This window comes from Elephas maximus, chromosome 8 (assembly GCF_024166365.1).
Source record: "Elephas maximus indicus isolate mEleMax1 chromosome 8, mEleMax1 primary haplotype, whole genome shotgun sequence".
In the NCBI taxonomy this organism is placed as follows: Eukaryota; Metazoa; Chordata; class Mammalia; order Proboscidea; family Elephantidae; genus Elephas; species Elephas maximus.
The window spans coordinates 106803756-106822573 of record NC_064826.1 but is presented as its reverse complement, the minus strand read 5'-3'; the positions used below and the strand labels follow the sequence as shown (position 1 = coordinate 106822573).

Sequence of the window (18818 nt, the reverse complement as noted above, 5' to 3'; positions counted from 1 at the left end):
GAAAACATTTACCATCAATAAAAAGGCTGCAGATTTAGAAATTTCTACTTAAGTATGGCTGAATGTGTACCTCCCACTGCGACCCTGAAGTCTAACAAACACTACAGCTGAGTGCTTCAAGGACAGGACCTTTGCTTAATTCCCCTAAGAATTCCCTGTGACTATTGTGTAATGGAGCCCTGGTGGCACAGAAGTTAGAAGCCATGGCTGCAAACCAAAAGGTTGGCAGTTCAAATCTACCAGCTGCTCCTTGGAAACCTTATGGGGCATTTCTACTCTGTCCTATAGAGTCTCTAGGAGTTGGATTTGACTCAACAGCAACAGGTTTGTTTGTTTTGTTTTACTGCATAATTAGTATTCCATAAATGATTGCTGAATGAATAAGTTCCCTCTTCCCATCTCGGATCTGCACTAATCTTCTGTTTCTAGAAAAAAGGGGGTCAATCTAATAAGGGCCAGTTGGCTGGCTGGCACAGATACAACAGGAAGCTCCTGCCCAGCTCCGAACTGGAATTATTATGGGATTCGTGGAAACCTCACAGAACATTGCGCAAAATCCCCAAACACTGGGTGGGTTGCACATTGTTTTGTGAACCATGAGCATACATCACAGCTGGCTGTGTCGTGATCAAAGGCACCTATACACATGTAAAATAAACTTATGAAAAAAGTAGATGTTAAAGCCTTCAAGAATATTCAAATTCCAGCTCACAGTAAGCTGATAACTGCAAGTCCGCCTGTCAGTCAATAAATATTTACTGGACACTCGTGAAATGTTGAGCAGGAAGAGAGATCAGAGGTACAAGAAAGGAAATAACTCAGTAAAGGGCTGAAAGCATGGCCCTTCTGGTCTGTCTTCTAGTTCATTATTCATTCAACAAGTGATTTGTAAGCACTTGCTATGCTCTCAGGACCAGGCTGTGCAACAGAGTGATAAGACACATGAGCCCTCCTCCTCAAGTGAACTTCACGACCAACAAGGAGACAGACCATAAACAACAAATCTACACAATTATTTATTTACAATTGTAGTCAGTGCTAAGAAAGATTTAAAAAGGATGTTAGTCATAGTGAGTGTGGGGTGCATAAAGCAATTTGGCCTTTTGCTCTGGGTTTCTTAGAGCTGCAACACACCTGAGACCAACAAATGGGGACTGACCAGACCAAGAGGGACCACCTAGGGGCCCGATGCTGACTAAGCTCATGAGGTATGATGTAATCTGTCATGGCCACATAGGGAGGCTGATAGGAGCCCTGAGGCTCAGATGGAGCTTCCTGGTTGGTAAGAGTGAACATATATGCTCTTGGGTAGGTAGCACGTTCCCTCGGGAAATGGAGGCTCCACACTAGGATTCCTCTTGACCTTGCTCTATGCATCTTTTCATTTGTAACCTTTTTTGCTATATTAAAGCTGTTATCACAGTTATAGTGTTTCATGTGAGCTCTGTGAATCATTCCAGAGAATTATATGACCCAAAGGAGTAGTGGGGGCTGGCTGGTCTGGAGTAGAAGGAGTTATGTGTATCCCCAAACTTGAAGCTGGCACCCTGAGGAAGCAGAGAAAAAACCCAAATTTGGGGCCGGCTGGTCTGAAATGGAGGGAGTCATGTGGACTACCAAGCTTGTGGCTGATACCCGCTGACCCAGCCCAAGGTAGCTAGGGATGAGAGCGAGAAGGACTGCATGGGCAGCTGGGGTCTAAACCGAATAGAGAAGTGAAGCTGAGATTTCCACAGGACGCAGTGGGATTTGTCATTCACCACACAACTGGTCATCAGAAGTGGGTGATTTTAGTCTTCCTGGGCTGGCCTGCTCAGTTGGTAGCGTTGGGAGTATTCACTAAAGCGACTCTTCCAGCTCTGTGAGAAAGGTCAGAAAAGCTCCTTTTCCTTCAAAGTGACATCTGAGCAGAGTGCTGAAGGATGAGAAGAAAGATAAAAGCTGAAAGGAAGAGAGGAACATTCTGGTGGAAAAATTAGCACAGGCAAAGATGCTAAGGCAGGTGAGTTGGAGGCAGATGTTTATGTGGCTGGAGTTAGTGGGGGAAAGAGGTCAGGAGTACAGTCTTGGGGAGCTAAAAGGATCCAGATCATGCAGGGGCTTGGCACAGTAAGGCAATTCTCAGCACTGCACATGCTGAAATCACAAAGGGGACAGTTCAGTCTCTTAAACCTAATTTCCCTATGGTGGGCTCAATGATAATCTTACATTCAACACTGGGCCCAATGACAAACACCTACTAGAAACAGAAAGCAATGGAAGGCTTTCTCAAATAACCTTACTGGCTATTCTAGGTGCTCTGGCTGGAAAAGGCAGAAGCTATATGAGATCTTAGTCCCATCCCCAGGAAAAGCCAAAATGTTGGCTTACATCAAATGGTGCTTTTTTTTCTTAGACAAATCAAAACGGCATCACTGAGACACAGAGGAAGGCAGCTTACATTCAGGCTCCCTGTGGGTACCTGCCCTTGGTCCGACAGAGAGCAAGTAAGGACAGAACAGTCACATGGCCAGAGACCCACTTCCTGCTTAGTTATCAGTCATCAAATTCATTATTGAGGTATGAGTCTGAGAAGAACATATTTTAAAAGAGAAGAACCAATGGGAAGGGAAATGAGCTTATTACAACAAGGAAGGCGAGGATGTAGGATGCCAGCTCAGGGAAAAGGAGTGGCTGTTAATAAGGAAAGTAGTTCCTTGATGGGCTGTGAGCTACAGGCTAATTGTTCACTAGATGTTCTTGTTCACTGCTGAGTAGGTTTGGGAAGCTTTCCAGCAATTAAGAGAAAAAAATGTCTATGCCTTTTCTATCATCAGAAATAATTTGTTGCTGTTGTTTTCTAATGTAATTTGGGTTTTTGATTCCCTCCTGCCCTCCCCTCAGGACTCAGTATGGCAGTTCTCAATTCAGGGAGCACATCCAGGCCCTGTGGAGGCGACACTCTCAAAGATCCCAGCCAGCTGGAAAGCTCTGAGGAATCGTAACCCAGAAGGTCAGCTACTCTGATCTGAGCGCAACCAAACCCAAACCCAAGCCCACTGCTGTTGAGTCAATTTCAACTCATAATGACCCTAGAGGACAGAGTAGAACTGCCCTATAGGGTTTCCAAGACTATATATAATTTTTACTGAAGCAGATTGCCACATCTTTCTCCTGCAGAGTCGCTGGTGGGTTTGAACTGCCAACCTTAACCACAGAGCCACCAGTGCTCCTTAAGTGCAACCACCAGCAGTAAAAGAGGTGGCCCAGGAGCCCCTCAGGCAGAGCTGGAGACTGAACGAAGCCTGGTGTGGCTGAGCACTGTGCTGGAGCCCACGCTAGGGTGCCCCTTCTGCAGGCCTGGGGTACTTCAACAGAGGCTCCCCAGGTGACTTGTTGGTTTTAAGTAAGTCCTTCCCCACACATGCTCTGCCATCCCTGACATCTGATGTCACATCTATTAACTATAGAGTCAAATTGATTTTAGAGAGAACCCCCAACAGGCCTCTTCTGAGGTCACAATGCACACGAGTTTTTTCTCTGTAGTGGAAATTGCATCCCACACTTCTTTGGGGACTATGTCTGCATTGTGCCCTTGTGACCTCTCAAGGTATGATTTTATAGACCTCAGACAATTTGCCAGACTCCCTCAGTGGCAGTGGGAGGTGGACCAAGGGTGAGACTGCTTACTGGAAAGTTAAGATTCCACTGACAAGACAGCATGACGGCATGGGGAAGGCTCCCAGGCAAGAGCAATCTTATCACTGGTCTGCACTTGCTGGAGACTCTGATTCTTTAAGACAGTCGCCTCAGCTCCATTTCAGAAACTGGTGAAAGAGCTGATGAAGGAGGAAGCCGCTGTCTGGCCCCCACCTTCCCAAAAGAGTATCTCTTCTCCCCTAGTCCAGAGCCTGGAGAACCGGGGACAGCCTCCCTGGAAACTTTGCGAGCACAGCTGCCTTCCAGGAAGCCAACCTGAACACGCCCATTTTCATGACCAAGGCTGTCCCAAGACCAAATTCCAGGTGGTGTACCTGAGGTTAGTGAAGATGTGGACTGCAAGCAGAGCCCTTAGGGACAGGGTGGGTGGAGACGGGCATCTAAGTACAAGAAGGGATGAGACATACCAGAAATACCAGAGCCTCTGGATGGAGAGCGCCCGTACACAGCATCTGGAGCCACAGCAGTCCTCATAGGAGCGGCATCTGTGGAGAGAGGGCACAGGGCGTCAGCACTCTGAGTTGGAAGGAACAGCTGGACCAGTCACGTGTTCCAGGCTAGGCTTCGACTGAGTCATTCTTAGGCCAGCTGCTGTCAAGTCAGCTCCGACTCACGGCAACCCCATGTGGCTTACCTGGTACCTCCCATGTGTGTCAGGGTAAAACTGTGCTCCACAGGGTTTCCAATGGCTGTTTTTTCCAAAGTCGATCACCAGGCCTTTCTTCTGAGGAGCCCCTGGGTAGACTCGAACCTGAACCTTTTGGTTAGCAGCTCAGCGTGCTAACCATTTGCACCACCCACAGACTCCATTCTTAGAAGCAGCTTGGGGCCGGGGGGGGTGCTAATGATGAAGACAGAACTGCTACCAGTGCATTCCACAAAACTAGCACAGCTGGCCACTGTCAACCTGGTGGCCCAGACGGGAGGGGCTGAGGTGGACGTGGTGAATGTCATTCATCCTCCGCGTGCCAAATCACAACGGGCTTCTTCCTACGGAGGCATCGTGACCAAAGACGAGCGTTAAACCTGTCAGTTCTGCAACTAGAAGGAAGCCCCCTGACAGGTGCATCGGCTGACTTTGAGCCTTGCTTCATCTGTCTTCAATCCCCTACTGTGGTCAAAAGATGGAAATGCCTCACTAACAAGTCTGCTGGGGTCAAAGCAGAGGTTTTGTGGCGGGGGGGCCTGAGTCCTGGTCTTGCCTCTTAGCAGCTGTGGTACTCAACTGCTGTGAGCTGCAGTTTCCCCATGTACAAATGGGTGGGATGGCAGGATCCCCTCCACAGTGCTGTTTCATGTCTTAAGGACATCATTCTTCTATAAAGTGCCAACAATGATTACTATTGCTTATGCCGCCCTCTCCTTGACACACTCCGGGGCCACTGGAGGCTTTGGGGTCCCTAGCAGGAGACATGCTGGCCTGGATGTGCTCAGGTGTGGTTCCACACACAGGGGAGCTGGCTGAGAAGAGCCCTTGCCCAGGGTGAGACCTAGTGCACATCTCAGAATGACAACTCAGCCTCCAATGTTTTGCTCTTCTGCAACCCTATTTTCCTTTGAAAAGAGAAGATGCCATGGATGCTCAAGCCCTTTTCCTCTACTCTTTGGTATTTATAGAGCAGTTCTTGCTACAGCAGATCTCAGTCCATGTGGCAGCTGAACTGGGGGGGAGGGGAATTGCTTCTCAGTTATATTAAATGATCACATAATTATTACCTAGGGTCCTGCCACTCTTCTTCTAAAAAAAGCAGAAGTTTAAAAAAGAAATACAATATTTGATCCAAGATCTTGGGCAATCATTGAATTGATAGATTATTCCAGTACTAATAGGCTTGTTTTATGCAGAAAAATGCATGGAAAATAACTCCCTGAGAAGCGTTAGTGAGGATGAGGAGTGGAAACAGGACCAGTCTGGAAATCAGCAGACCCAAGCTCCAATCCTGGTTAGCCTGGTAGTTCGCCCTTGGCAGCTCACCAAGCCTCCTGGACTTGGTTCTACCTGTCTTTAAATACCCAGTACCCAGTTTCAGCTACTTATTTATAGGACATACTGAGCTGAGAGACACCTCCTACCACCACCAACACATACACACACATAAAGCATTTCTCCAGACAATACGAATGTTTTTTCATCCAGTCTTTCCACGACTCATGAATATGAACTTGTCCCGGGGTGGCGCAAACATTTAAGGTGCTCAGCTGCTAACTGAAAGGCTGGTGGTTCAAGTCCACCCAGAGGCACCTCAGAAGAAAGGCCTGGCGATCTGCTTCTGAAAAATCAACCACTGAAAACCCTGTGGGGCACAGTTCTACTCTGACACAAATGGGGTCCCCCATGAGTCGGAGTCAACTCAATGGCAACTGGTTTACCTGGTATCCTACACTGTAAAGATTTCGATTAGATGCTATCACAAGCTAGTGACATTGTCTGTTTAACCTGCTTTAACCAACATTTAGCATAGCCACTTAGATACGTGCTTAAAAATGTCACTAGTTGTCACAATCCATGCATCCAACAAGCCCTACTAAGGAGCTGCGAGGAGCTTGGCTCTGTGCTGGGTCCTACGGATGGAGCAATCAAACCCAGATGGGGGAGTTCTCTTTCTAGTGGGGCAAAAAAAAAACAAAGAACACAAGAACAATGGGAACCATGTTGGATGATAAAGTCTAAGATGAAAAATAAAGCAGGCATTGCCAGCTGGAAAGCATGGGGGAGGGGTAGCAAGTAACATATTTTGAACAGGGTGTTCAAGAATGACCGCCTGGAGAAGGTGACATACGAGCAGAGACGTGAGGGAAGTGAGTGAACCTTGAAGAAAGCCAATCTGGCAGTGACCTGAGTTAGCGCAAGGGCCCAGGGTTTGTGCCGCAGTGCTGGTTCTCCATGGGCTGGTGCTGCAGGCTCCCCCAGTCCTGGCCACACAGGCCTCATGGCTGCACTTTGGAGAGCAGTGGTTAAGCACAGGGTATAAGATAAAATGAATACCCTATGTAGGGGACCCCACTCAATGTGGGCTGCACAAATATCACTGTCTGTGAAAACATCTTCAACAGTAATTCCTTGGTGTGCCTTCTCCTGGAGAATCTTAACCATCTTGAATAACTGGTATTGTGTGGAGGGAGGGAGTGAGGAAAACTCAGAGAAGATAACGGGCTTCCTGCTTTTAGGGTGGTAGAGTTCAGATGAAGCCCCTGGGTGGTGTAAGTGGTTTGCACTCATCTACTAACCTAAAGGTTAGTGGTTCGAACCTACTCAGCAGTGCCACGAACAAAGGCCTAGCAATATGCTTTTGTAAAGATTACAGCCAAAAACACAAACAAAAACCCATGAAGCAATTCTACTCTGTAACAGATGGGGTCACCACGTGTCAGAATTGGCTTGACGGCAATGGGCTTGGTTTTCGGCTGGAGTTCAGGCAATTAATTGAAAACTAAAAGAGAAAGGAGTGTTTTCTATCATGAATTTGCAAAGACAAGAGTCCTTAGCACTTGTGTTACATTCATGGTGTGAAGATGTGGTTGGCAGAATTCTGAGATTCCTGCTCCCTGGTATACACACCCTGTAAAATCTCCTCCTCTTGAGTGTGGAGGGAACTGAGGATATGATGGGATGGCCACTCCCTCAGTTAGATACATTATATGGCAAAGGTGATGGGACAGTCACTCCCATGACTGCAGAACATTATATAGGATGGCATGTTATATAAAACTCTGCCGTAGCAAACCAGAAATTCTCTGCAGGCTTTGAAGAGTTAGCTGCCATGTTATGAGAGGGCCCGGTGGGGAGGACCTGAGGGTGCTGTCTAGGAGCTAAGCATGGTCCCTGGCTGCCAGCTAGAGCATAGACATCTCAGTCCTCCAAACAAAAGGAACTGAGTTCTGCCAACAACCTGAATGAGCTTAGAAGAGAACCCCAGGTTCCACACAGCTCAACCAACACCTGATAAAGCCTTGTGAGACCCTGAGCAGAGAATCCGGTGTCTAGATATCTGCCCTAGAGGAACTACAGGATAAAAAATGCGTGCAGTTTTAATTTGCTAAGTTTATATATCTTGTTACGTAACAACAGAAAACTAATGCAGACAAGGACAAAGGTTACAGGTTATGGGCACTTCTTACATTCCAGACACCAGGTGAAGTGCTTCACGTATGTCTCGTAATATTCAAAGCATCCTTATATGAGGTGAGCAGTGTTACCTCCGTTTTTGAAATAAGCTTAGAAAACAAGATACCTGGGATGCCGTGCCTCATTTTAGCCCAGGGCAGTCTGCTAAAGCAGAGAATGGATTTGGCCAATGTCTTAGTCATCTAGTGCTGCCATAACAGAAATACCACAAGTGGGTGGCTTTAACAAAGAGAAGCTTATTCTCTCACAGTCCAGTAGGCTACACAAGTCCAAATTTAGGGCACCGGCTCAAGGGGAAAGCTTTTTCTCTCTGTCAGCTCTGGAGGAAGGTCCTTGTGATGCATCCGTCTTCCCTTGGTCTGGGAGCATCTCAGGGCAGGAACCTCAGGTCCAAGGGGCATGCTCTGCTCCCTGAGCTGCTTTCTTGGCGATATGAGGTCCCCATATCTCTCTGCTCCCAACTCTCGCTTGTATCTCAAAAGAGATTGGCTTTAAGATACTACCTAATCTTGTAGACGTCAATATAACTGCTGCTGATCCATTTTATGGAAACCCTGGTAGTATAGTGGTTAAAAGCTACAGCTGCTAACCAAAAGGTCGGCGGCTCGAATCCACCAGGCGCTCCTTGGAAACCGTATGGGGCAGTTCTACTCTGTCCTATAGGGTTGCTATGAGTCGGAATCGACTCGACAGCCACGGATTTTAATGGAATCCATTTTATTACAGCATAGTGATAGGATTTACAACACATAGGGAAAGCACATCAGAAGATAAAATGGTAGATGATCATATAATCATACAAGGGAATCGTGACCTGGCCAAATTGACCGATATTTCGGGGGAAAACAATTCAATCCATGACAGTTAGCATTTCAGGGATTGCCTTTTACCCACTCTGGCAAACTGAGGCCTTTTGTTACCAAAGTGCCCCCTCCTTTCCCCATGTGATTATCCTATTTTTCCCTGGTCCTGCTTTTATAAGCTGCTGTGGGCCAAGCCACTGTAGGGATCTGCTAATAGTGTGTTGTGACTGCACTCATTAGCAGTGATCAGTGTAGGACTCCTCTAACAACTGGGCTTATGCTAATAAACCAGCTGGAAAAGACAAAGAGATGCAGGACAGTGGAGGAATGACTAAGAACAACAAAGAGGCTGATGGGGCGGGCGGGGGGGGGGGGAGATTAATGGGGGCAGGAACCTGTCCCACAAGGCAAATCAGGCTCAGAGGAGGGGGTGGGGATTCGGCACAACCACAACCACAGAAGAGGCCCCTCGGGGTACAAACAGTTAAGGTGCTCAGTAAAAGGTTGAAAGTTTAAATACACCCAAAGGCACCTTGGGAGAAAGGCCTGGTGATCTACTTCTGAAAAAAATCAGCCACTGAAAACCCAAAAGAGCAATGTTCAACTCTAACATACGTGGGGTTGCCATGAGTCAGAAATGACTTGATGGCAACTGTTTTTAATGATAACATAGACAATATGAAGAATGAATAGCGATCCTTGGGCAAATGGCAGGGCTGGCTCAGTGGAGAGAAACCACCCTGGCAGGCACTGCATCACTTGCCTTGTCCACGGTGTCGTCCCTGGGATGGGCCCCCTGACAGGCATTCAGCAACCACCCTCTAGTAACACCTAACCAAACTCATTGCTGTCTAGTTGATTCTGACTCATAGCGACCCTATAGGACAGAGTAGAACTGCCCCATAGGGTTTCCAAGGAGTGCCTGGTGGATTCAAACTGCCAACCTTTTGGTTAGCAGCCGAGCTTTTAATCACTGTACCATCAGGGCTTCAATAACGTCCAAAGAGGTTCTTTTTTAACTAGGAACATTATATACACCATAAAGATTCCCCAGAAAAGTTTATACCATTCTATGTCAGTAACTCTAGTACAATTAGCAGACAACGTAATTATAAAAAGAGAGAAATAATACATGAAGATGTGATATTAGGCAAAGTATCAGGTTGATCTGGAGAAAATTACCAATACTACACACTGGAACTGCTGTGATTTACTGGTGGATTGTGAAATCAATTTATTTTATTCATTTTATAAAGGTGAACATTGACTTAAAAAAATCAGAGAGCATCACACAGAACCATTATTTCCGGAAGCTTATGCTTCAGTTACATATATATATACATGCACGCCTATATGTGTTACACACGCTGTTTGCTCTCAACTACGAACCCAAAGGCTGGCAGTTCAAATCCACCAAGGGTGCTATGGAAGAAAGGCCTGGTGATTTAATTCTGTAAGATTACCGTCACTGAAAACTCTATGGAAAACAGTTCTACTCTGAAACATGTGGGGTCGTCACGAGTCAGGATCGACTCAACAGCAGTGGGTTACCAAAAAAACAAAAAAACCCAGTTTCCATCGAACGGATTCTGACTCATGGTGACCCGTGTATGTCAGAGTAGAACTGTGCTCCGTAGTTTTCAACGGCTGTGATCTTATGGAAGTAGATTGCCAGGACTTTCTTCTGAGGTACCCCGGATGGATTTGAACCACCAACCTTTTGGTTAGCAGCTGAGCACTTACCATTTGTGCTACCCAGGGACTACTACTATGTGTGAATAGGCTGCAATAGAAAATGTATTTCTTCAAAGTCACTGCTGTGGATACCCCAAGTCCAAAGCAAACAGGCTCAAGTTTCTGCTCTCTCCAGAATCTGCTTCTTTTACCCTCCTGGGTAGTTCCGGGTGGCCTAAGGTCCAATCCCCTGACTGTGAGGTCACTTCCTGTTGTCAGTGTGCTAAGGCCTCTTTCAGGCCTTCCCTGTCTTCTGCTTGGGTGACACAGGGTCTAGTCCCAGCCCCTGGTATTGCCGTTTTCACTCCCAATGCTGCTGTAAGTTGTCCTGTAATGACCAGACTCTCTAGGTGCAACCCTCATGAAGATCTTCTCCAACGATGCCCCCTGCTCACCTGGCTACTCACCAACAGCCTCTGTGTCAGGGGTGCAGAAGCAGGGTGAAGGTGGCTGAGGAGAGGTGGAAAGTACAGATGACAGACACCATGGCTTAGAGGACCCAGACTGAGACCTTACCAGCCAAGAGCCATTTTTCTCCCATCTCTCCCGTCCTATGCCCTATGATGGTCTCCCGCATCCCTCTCTTGGGGTTTTCCTCCTAACAATGGCCAGACCTGCCACGGCTTCCCTAGGTACCACCAGGGCTGAACAGGTACTTGGGGCCCACCCAACTCTGATAACCGTGAGCTTGGTATAAAGGAGGACAGCAAGTGTCTTAGTAATCCAGCGCTCCTGGAACATAAATACCACAAGTGGGTGGCTTTAAAGAACAGACAGTTATTTTCTCACAGTTTTGGAGGCTAAAGTCCAAATCAGAGTCTTGGCCATGCCAGCTCCTTCCTTGATGGTAGCCCTAGGTGTTCCCTGTTACCTTGGCTTGTAGACGATCCTCACATGGCATGTCTTCCCCGTGTGTGTGTATGTGTGTGTATGTGTGTGTGCATGTGTGTATGTCTAATCTGCTCTTTTTATAACTCAGAAGTGATTAGATTTAGGACACACCTACACTGGGATAGCCTCATGAAAATAACGTAGAAAACCCTATTTCCAAACAGGATTACATCCACAGGTATAACCCATTCCAAACCCACTGCCATCGAGTCAATTCCGACTCATAGCGACCCTACTGGACAGAGTAGAACTGTCCCCATAGAGTGTCCAAGACTATAAATCTCTACAGAAGCAGGCTGCCAAATCTTTCTCCAGTGAAATGGCTGGTGAGTTCAAACCGCTGACCTTTCAGTTAGCGGCTGAGCACTTTAACCACAGGTAGTGGGTTCAACCGCTAGCTAAGTTGCTGAGTGCTTAACCACTGTGCCACCAGGGCTCTTTGCACAGGTACAGAGGTTAGGATTCCACATATTTTGGAGGGACACAATTCAATCCGAAACATTTCACACTTTGATGCCTCCAAAATTCACGTCCCTCCCTAGCAAAACACACTTACTAGATCACATTATCCTAAGTCCCATTTCAGCATCAACTCCAAGTCCAAAATCTCATGTCCTGAATCATCGAAATCAAGTTAAGGGTGAGACTTTGGGCATATTCCATCCTGGGGCACAATTCCTTCCTATCTGTAGACCCGTGAAACCTAGAGTACGAGTCACCTGCTTCCAAAGTACAATGGTTGAACAGACACAGGATAGACATTTCCATTCAAAATGAGAGAAACTGGAGGGAAAGAAGGGGTCATGGGTTACAGCAGCACCACAAAACTAAGACAGCAGGTACAGGGGTAAAATTTAGTGACTTTCAAGAGCTAAATCTGCTCAAATCCTTCCTTTGCAGAGTTACAACTAAAGGAAGTATTTGCTGCATCGACACCCAGGCCTATGCAGCATCCCACTTCCAAGTTAGAGGGGGCAGACAAGACAAGAATATCTGCACGCTTTAAACGTATTCCGTCCTTGTCTAGAATCCTGGGCAGCAGACACACACATCTTAGTCTGTGAACTCATCTAGCCTAGAAGATTCAGAGTATAATGGATCGCGAGCTCCTAATTCAAATGACTCTCTGTTGCTAAGATCCAACATCTGAGCACCCCAGCTTCCTTCTCAGGATCCAAATCCGGAACAAGAGCAGCAAATGCACACTGTCAACTGACTCTCTGCTCTTTGCTCTCAACACACAGAGCATCCTTTATGCTCCCATCTTAAGCTGAAGACCCATCACTTCCAGCATCCTTGTCATTCATCTGCAGCTCTGGCCAGGCTCCAGGGTGCCAGCCCCTTGAAATAGTGTGCAATTGCCCACGGTGTGACACTGCTACCCCATCCTCTCTGCTGCTTTCTTCCAGTGACCCTGCTGGTAATTTGGGGCCCTAAGCATACACCTGCTGACATTCAAAACAGCGGTAATTATTAAAAGAACATTAAGTGTAACACTGAGCTTAATTAAAAGTAGTAAACATTAACAGGCAGGCTAGCACACTAAATAAGTGCATTGTCCGTTGCCCCATGTCTGGCGCTTGTAGCGCCCTAGGCTGGAAATGGCATTGGCATTCTGAAGGACGTCTGCAAGACTAAGCTCACGACCTTTACTGTGCTGGCTGCAGATGGACCAGGATGAAGAGACAGAAGAGGATTTCCACTTCTGGTTCTAGTCTGTGTGCCAGACTCTCAGCAGAGAGGAACAAATATCACTCTTAACTAAATCCACCCTTCAGCATATCTAATTATAAGCCTGGGACTCGGAAACACACATGAGCCCTTCAGTGAAAAGAGCAGGTTCATTTACAGAAATGCAGCCCTGAAATCGTTTCCTGTTGGCCCAGCATCCTTCTTCGCTTCCTAGGAGCCAGATGTCGGTTTCCCATAAGATCAGAGGATGAGAGGGTCCACTCCCAGCAGGTGTTAACTTGTAATTAATTACATTTCAGAGATAAAATCAAGGTGCACACCTTCCTCACCCATGAAATGATAGGTGATGTGTTCTTAGAATACATAAGTAAAACGGAGCGTATGTTTGGAAGAATATCTGCCCCAAGTTAGAAAGGTGCCACAGCAGCGATTCAATGTAAACACTCCAGCAATGGTCCCTTGTGGAGTCTGGGGAGTCTGAGAGTAAGAGGCTCTGGCCACTGGATACACTTACCCTTAGCCTTTAGGTCAGGTAAGACTTAAAAGTAGAAATGGATAATGTATTAAGTCAGGGAATATTCAGTGTTTCTGAAGTCACAAAGAACTTTCTCGTAAAAAATAGCTGGATATTGGTATATAAACCTTTTCCTGTGGTGTCAAATGGTAGTTGGTTCTATTCAAACTGACATCTGGAAAAGCATGCCTGCATCTGGTGGGCCAACTAAATATGAGTGAAGTGTTCAGGACGGAAGTCTAGGGATGGAGCTTGTTGGGGTGGTAGTGTTTTTGGTCTTAAGTAACAGGGTATGGCTTCAAAAAAAAGAAAACTTTAGAGTTTAAATTCCTGTCAACACCATTCCATGAAAAAGGCCAATTCTTTCGCCTCCGGCAAGTATTACAACTTGGGAGACCAAACTCTTCCTTTTCCTACCTAATCCCAAGCTGTTTATTTTGACAGGCTGGTCTGGTCTCCTCAGCAAAACAACAGATTCCTTGACATCAGCACCTGCTTCTCACATGACTTTTACTACCACTGTCTGCAGTCTCCCACAGAGCCAGGCACATGGCAGGTGCTCACAGAGGCTTCCAGAGTCCAAACCACTGAATTTCAGCGTGGTCAGAGACTTCAATGAACCACCTGGGAGGAACTGAGATCCTTGCAAAAATTAAACACAGAGACCCATGAGGTTTCAGCAGAAAACTCTAAAGAGGAAGTGAAACTTGGGCTGAGGTCGCCTTGGGCCTCAGTCCACCCACATGCCCTTGATGAGCCTCCTTGAAAGGCCTTGGAAAATCTGTGCCTTCTTGTATCAAGGAGTTCACCCCTTACCACCCGCAGTGATTGGATTGCCCTTTCAACCTCCCCATAAGAAGCTGCCCACCCCCTGCTATCTTCAGAGGCAGGACCTGCCGCCCTCCTTCCACGATTCGGGAGCATCTTCTGTGGGCAGAATCCAAGTCTAGATCCAGCTGCCCTTCTTCCCAACTCATGGGGCCCTTATCAAACCAGCCAATCCTTTCAGTGTGCAAAGGGGGCTCTCATACCCTCCCAGGTCTTCTGTTCTGATTGGATGCAAGCCTGGTTTGCATACAATCTTGGTTTCCTGTTAGCAGAATGAATTCCAGTTCACTGTTATTTCCACACGTATTGCAGCCTAAGACCGGATTAACTTTTTTAGCAGCCGAAACGCCGCTGACTCATAACGAACTTTCCGTCAATGAAGATGTCTAAGGTTTTCTCAGTCAGCACATCCTGGCTTCCCAACCTGTACTGGTACAGTGAGGTTTGGAACTTAAATATAGGGTCCTATGCTTATCCATCATAAAACTTAATCTTACGAAATCTGGCCCATTATTCCTGCCTGTCGGGAGCTTCTGTAGCCTCATTCTGTCACTCAAGGCATTCATTCTTCCTTCCGGATTTTTGTCTCTTAAGTGAAAAATCCAAGTCAAGTCTCGTTGAGACCCAGGAATCAAAATACTACCTGGCTGGTCCTGTTCCTCCTCTCTGCAATGACCCAAGGCAGAGAACTTTGGGAAGAGCAGCACATGGCAGTGCCCAATAGCTCCACAGTCATATCAGGTAAAGCCTGATACTTGGGTCTGAGATCTAAGTGGAATCTTTATACGTTCTAAAGTTGAAACTCAAAACAAGATCTCACCAAAGCCTGGTAGACTGCCTGGAGTGAGAAAATCAAAGGAAGAGAGAGACGGCCACATACCCAATGAGTCCTGGGCTGGCAGGCCCATCTAGCTGCATGGAGTGGGAGGGAGTGCCTCTGAGAGAGGGAAACCAGGTGTCACAGATTGAGCTGTGTTCCCTAAAAATATGTTTTTCAATTTAACTAGGCCATGATTCCCAGTGTCATGTGATTGTCCACCATTTTGTCATCCGATGCAATTATTCTACGTATTGTAAACCCTGTGTCTATGATGTCAATGAAGGGGATAGGCAGCAGTTGTGTAGTGAGGCAGGACTCAATCTACAAGATTGGATTGTGTCTTGAGGCAACCAACCTCTTTTGAGATATAAAAGAGAGAAGCAAGCAGAGAGACGGGGGGCCTCATACTACCAAGAAAGCAGTGCCAGGAGCAGAGGGCGTCCTTTGGACCCCGGGTTCCTGTGCAGAGAAGCTCCTCGTCCAGGGGAAGATTGGTGACAAGGACCTTCCTCCAGAACTGACAGAGAGAGAAGGCCTTCCCCTGGGGCTGACTCCCTGAATTTGGACTTCTAGCCTACGTTACTGTGAGGAAAATGAATTTTTCTTTGTTAAAGCCATCCACTTGTGGTATTTCTGTTATAGCAGCACTAGATAACCAAGACACCAGGTATGTAGACAGGGAGGAAGGAAGAGACAGGGAGAAGAGAGAATGTGAGCACTAATGGAAAGGCATAATTTACAAACCACAACTAAAAAAAAAAAAAAAAAAACCAAACCCGTTCCGTAGAGTCAGTTCCGACTCATGGTGTCCCCATGTGTGTCAGGGTAGAACTGTGTTCCGTAAGGTTTTCTTGGCTGTAATCATTATGGAAGTAGACTGCCAGGCCTCCTCTGAAGTGCTGCTGGGTGGTCTGAATCATCAACTTTCAGGTTAGTAATTGAGCATAAACCATGCGTCCCACCCAGGGACCAACCTACAACTAGATGTCTTCTAATCAGCTGTTCTGGGATCTGAACAATCAGATCCATTTCATCACCTCACCTCCATTAAGGGTAAATTTTATTGTACGTGGATTATATCTCAACTAAAAAAAAGTGGGAGAGGAGATGGATCAACACCTCATCTCCCTATAATTTGTATGTGATTGCTACAGCATGCCTTCCATATTTTTGTTCAAATCAATGATAAAATATTGATGATGGAGCCAAGAGTGTATTCCACTGGAGACACTCCTTCCACGCTGATAGGTTTTATTAAACATTAATTTTATAGCTACAATTATTATACCAGTTCCACCACCTGTATGTCAGTTTGTTGTACTGAGGTGGCTTGCATGGAGCTATGATGCTGGAAACTATGCCACCAGTCTTTCAAATACCAGCAGGGTCCCCCATGGTGGACAGGTTTCAGTAGAGCTTCCAGACTGAGACAGACTAGGAAGAAAGGCCTGGTGGTTGATTTCTAAAAATTGCCCATGAAAACCTTATGGATTGCACACAACATAACATTGTCTGACTCACTTGCTTTGGACACATCATCAGGAGGGATCAGTTGCTGGAGGAGGACCATCATGTTTGGTAAAGCAGAGGGCTGACAAGGGTGAGGGAGACCCTCAGTGAGATGGACCAGCACAATAGCCTCCACATAGACTCAAACATACTGGTGATTGTGACAATGATGCAAGACTGGACAACATCTTATGCTGTTGTACGTAAGGTTGCCGTAAGTTGGCGCTGACTCGACGGCAGCTATCTATCTGTTATACTCATTACAAATCCACCTAATGGGCCTATTTATTTAAACATGAATTCTCTGTCTTATCAGCTGAGACATCAAGTGAGACCCTATCAAACATCTCCACGAAACGCAGGTATGCTGTCATGTCATAGATCTCCTGGTCTCACTGTCCCATTAGAAAAAAAAAGAGGCACACATCTGACAGGACATTAGAGGGACAACCTCAAACTAGCCCCCAATGAACACAAAATATCACCTTAATAATCTATTCTAGAAGATTCTTGGACAACTGCCGATTTTATTACTGCCTTTCACAAAGTACTTACCCTCCCTGAATCCGTTTTAGAATCTGCAAAAAAAGACAAAATTTGAGCCACCTACTTCATAGGATCAAAGGATCCAATGTGAAAATGCTTTGTAAACTGCAAAATGCTATACAAGAATGATACTATTAGTCTCTTTTTTCACAGCCATACTTTTCATCTTCTCCTTTTCCACAACTCCTCACTACCTAAAACATAACTGCTGAAGCCACAGGACTTCTGCTAAACCTCTGCTAAACATCACCTGGTAGAGATGCAGGCTGCTGCTGGGCTGCAAAGCTTCCCTTCTCCCTCCCCGCCATCCACACCTGCTGCCTTCTAGTGCATAAAATTCATTCTTCCTATTTCAGGAAGCCCTGGTGGTGCAGTGGTTAAGCGCTTGGGTGCTAACCGAAAGGTCTACGGTTCAAACCCACTGACCAGCTGCTCTTCAAGAGAAAGATGTGCAGTCCACTTCTGTAAAGATCACGGCCTTGGAAACCCCGGGTTCTGTTCTATTCTATTCTATAGGGTTGCTATGAGTTGGAATCAATTCGATGGCAATGTGTTTGATTTTTTGGTTTATTTTAAGATAAGGTTCCTGGATGGTGCAAGCAGTTTGCCATCAGCTGCTAACCTAACGTTTGGCGCTTTGAACTCACCCAGCGGTACTGCAGAAAAAGGTCTGGTGATCTGCTTCCATAAAGATTACAGCCAAGAAACGCTCTGGGGCTCAGTTCTATTCTGTAATACATGGGGTCACCATGAATGGGAATCAACTCAACAGCAACGGGTTTGGTTCTGGTTTTATTTTATTTTAAAAGCCACTCTTCTTTGGCAGTGGAGACAGAAGCAAAACCTGAGGGGAGATGTTCTAATTTGATTTTTTTGTTGTCCACCAGCATTCCAACAGATCTATCACTTATTTGTCCATATTTTCCCCTGAAAGCATAACTTCCAAACTGCAAAAGCCCTGTTTGGTCCTTTGAGCAGTTTTTCTTCTGTAGCCCTTAGCTCATTCAGATCGTATGCCTTCCTGGAGGCCTTCACAGAGGCGAATGCCCTCGGTGATGACCCTACGTTCCACCATTCATGTAATGTCCTTTTAAAATCTAAGCTTAGTGGACTGCTTGCTTCCTGGGAATATTGCTTCCTGAGCATTCCTGGCTCTTTCTTCCTAAATGAGATCATTTTCTATCTTCAGTACAGTTTAGAGAGTTTTCCACTAACTCTCTTAAGCACTCTTCTCTTTTAGATGCATATCAGCTGATTTATGCCAACTCTTTCCCAACACTGAATCTATCATCCTGAAGTGTATTCCTTACCACCGATTCTGCCTACAATAAGCATTAAGATAAATAAAAACCCCAACCCATTGCCGTTGGGTCGATTCTGACTCACAGCAACCCTACAGGACAGAGTAGAACTGCCCCATAAGGTTCCCAAGGAGTAGCTGCTGGATTCGGACTGCTGACCTTTTGGTTAGCAGCAGAGCTCTTAACCATTGTGCCACCAAGGTCCCTTAAAATAATTATTTATTTCCAGCCTTATTATGGGATAACCTGGCAGATTATATCTCCTGCCTTGCCTTTAGGACTCCAACGTGCCACAAGGAAGTTCTTTTTCTTTAAATGAGAAACGCAACTACACACGGTCTGCCCCCTGTAGAAC

At 46.2% G+C, this 18818-nt stretch overlaps 1 protein-coding gene across 2 annotated transcripts in view; it reads right to left on the bottom strand.

Moving 5' to 3' along the window:
• VOPP1 (VOPP1 WW domain binding protein) overlaps nt 1-18818 on the bottom strand; it is a 129216-nt gene that overhangs the window by 22722 nt on the left and 87676 nt on the right. Inside the window, exons 1-2 of one of the 2 annotated variants that reach the window (XM_049893464.1) lie at nt 4334-6734; nt 4107-4184 (exon numbers count right to left, since the gene is read on the bottom strand). In XM_049893464.1, coding sequence (XP_049749421.1) covers nt 4107-4184; nt 4334-4347 — 92 coding nt within the window. In that variant the 5' untranslated portion in view covers nt 4348-6734. Of the gene's footprint in view, nt 1-4106; nt 4185-4333; nt 6735-18818 lie in introns of those variants that run through there. The other variant, XM_049893463.1, reaches the window with a different exon arrangement.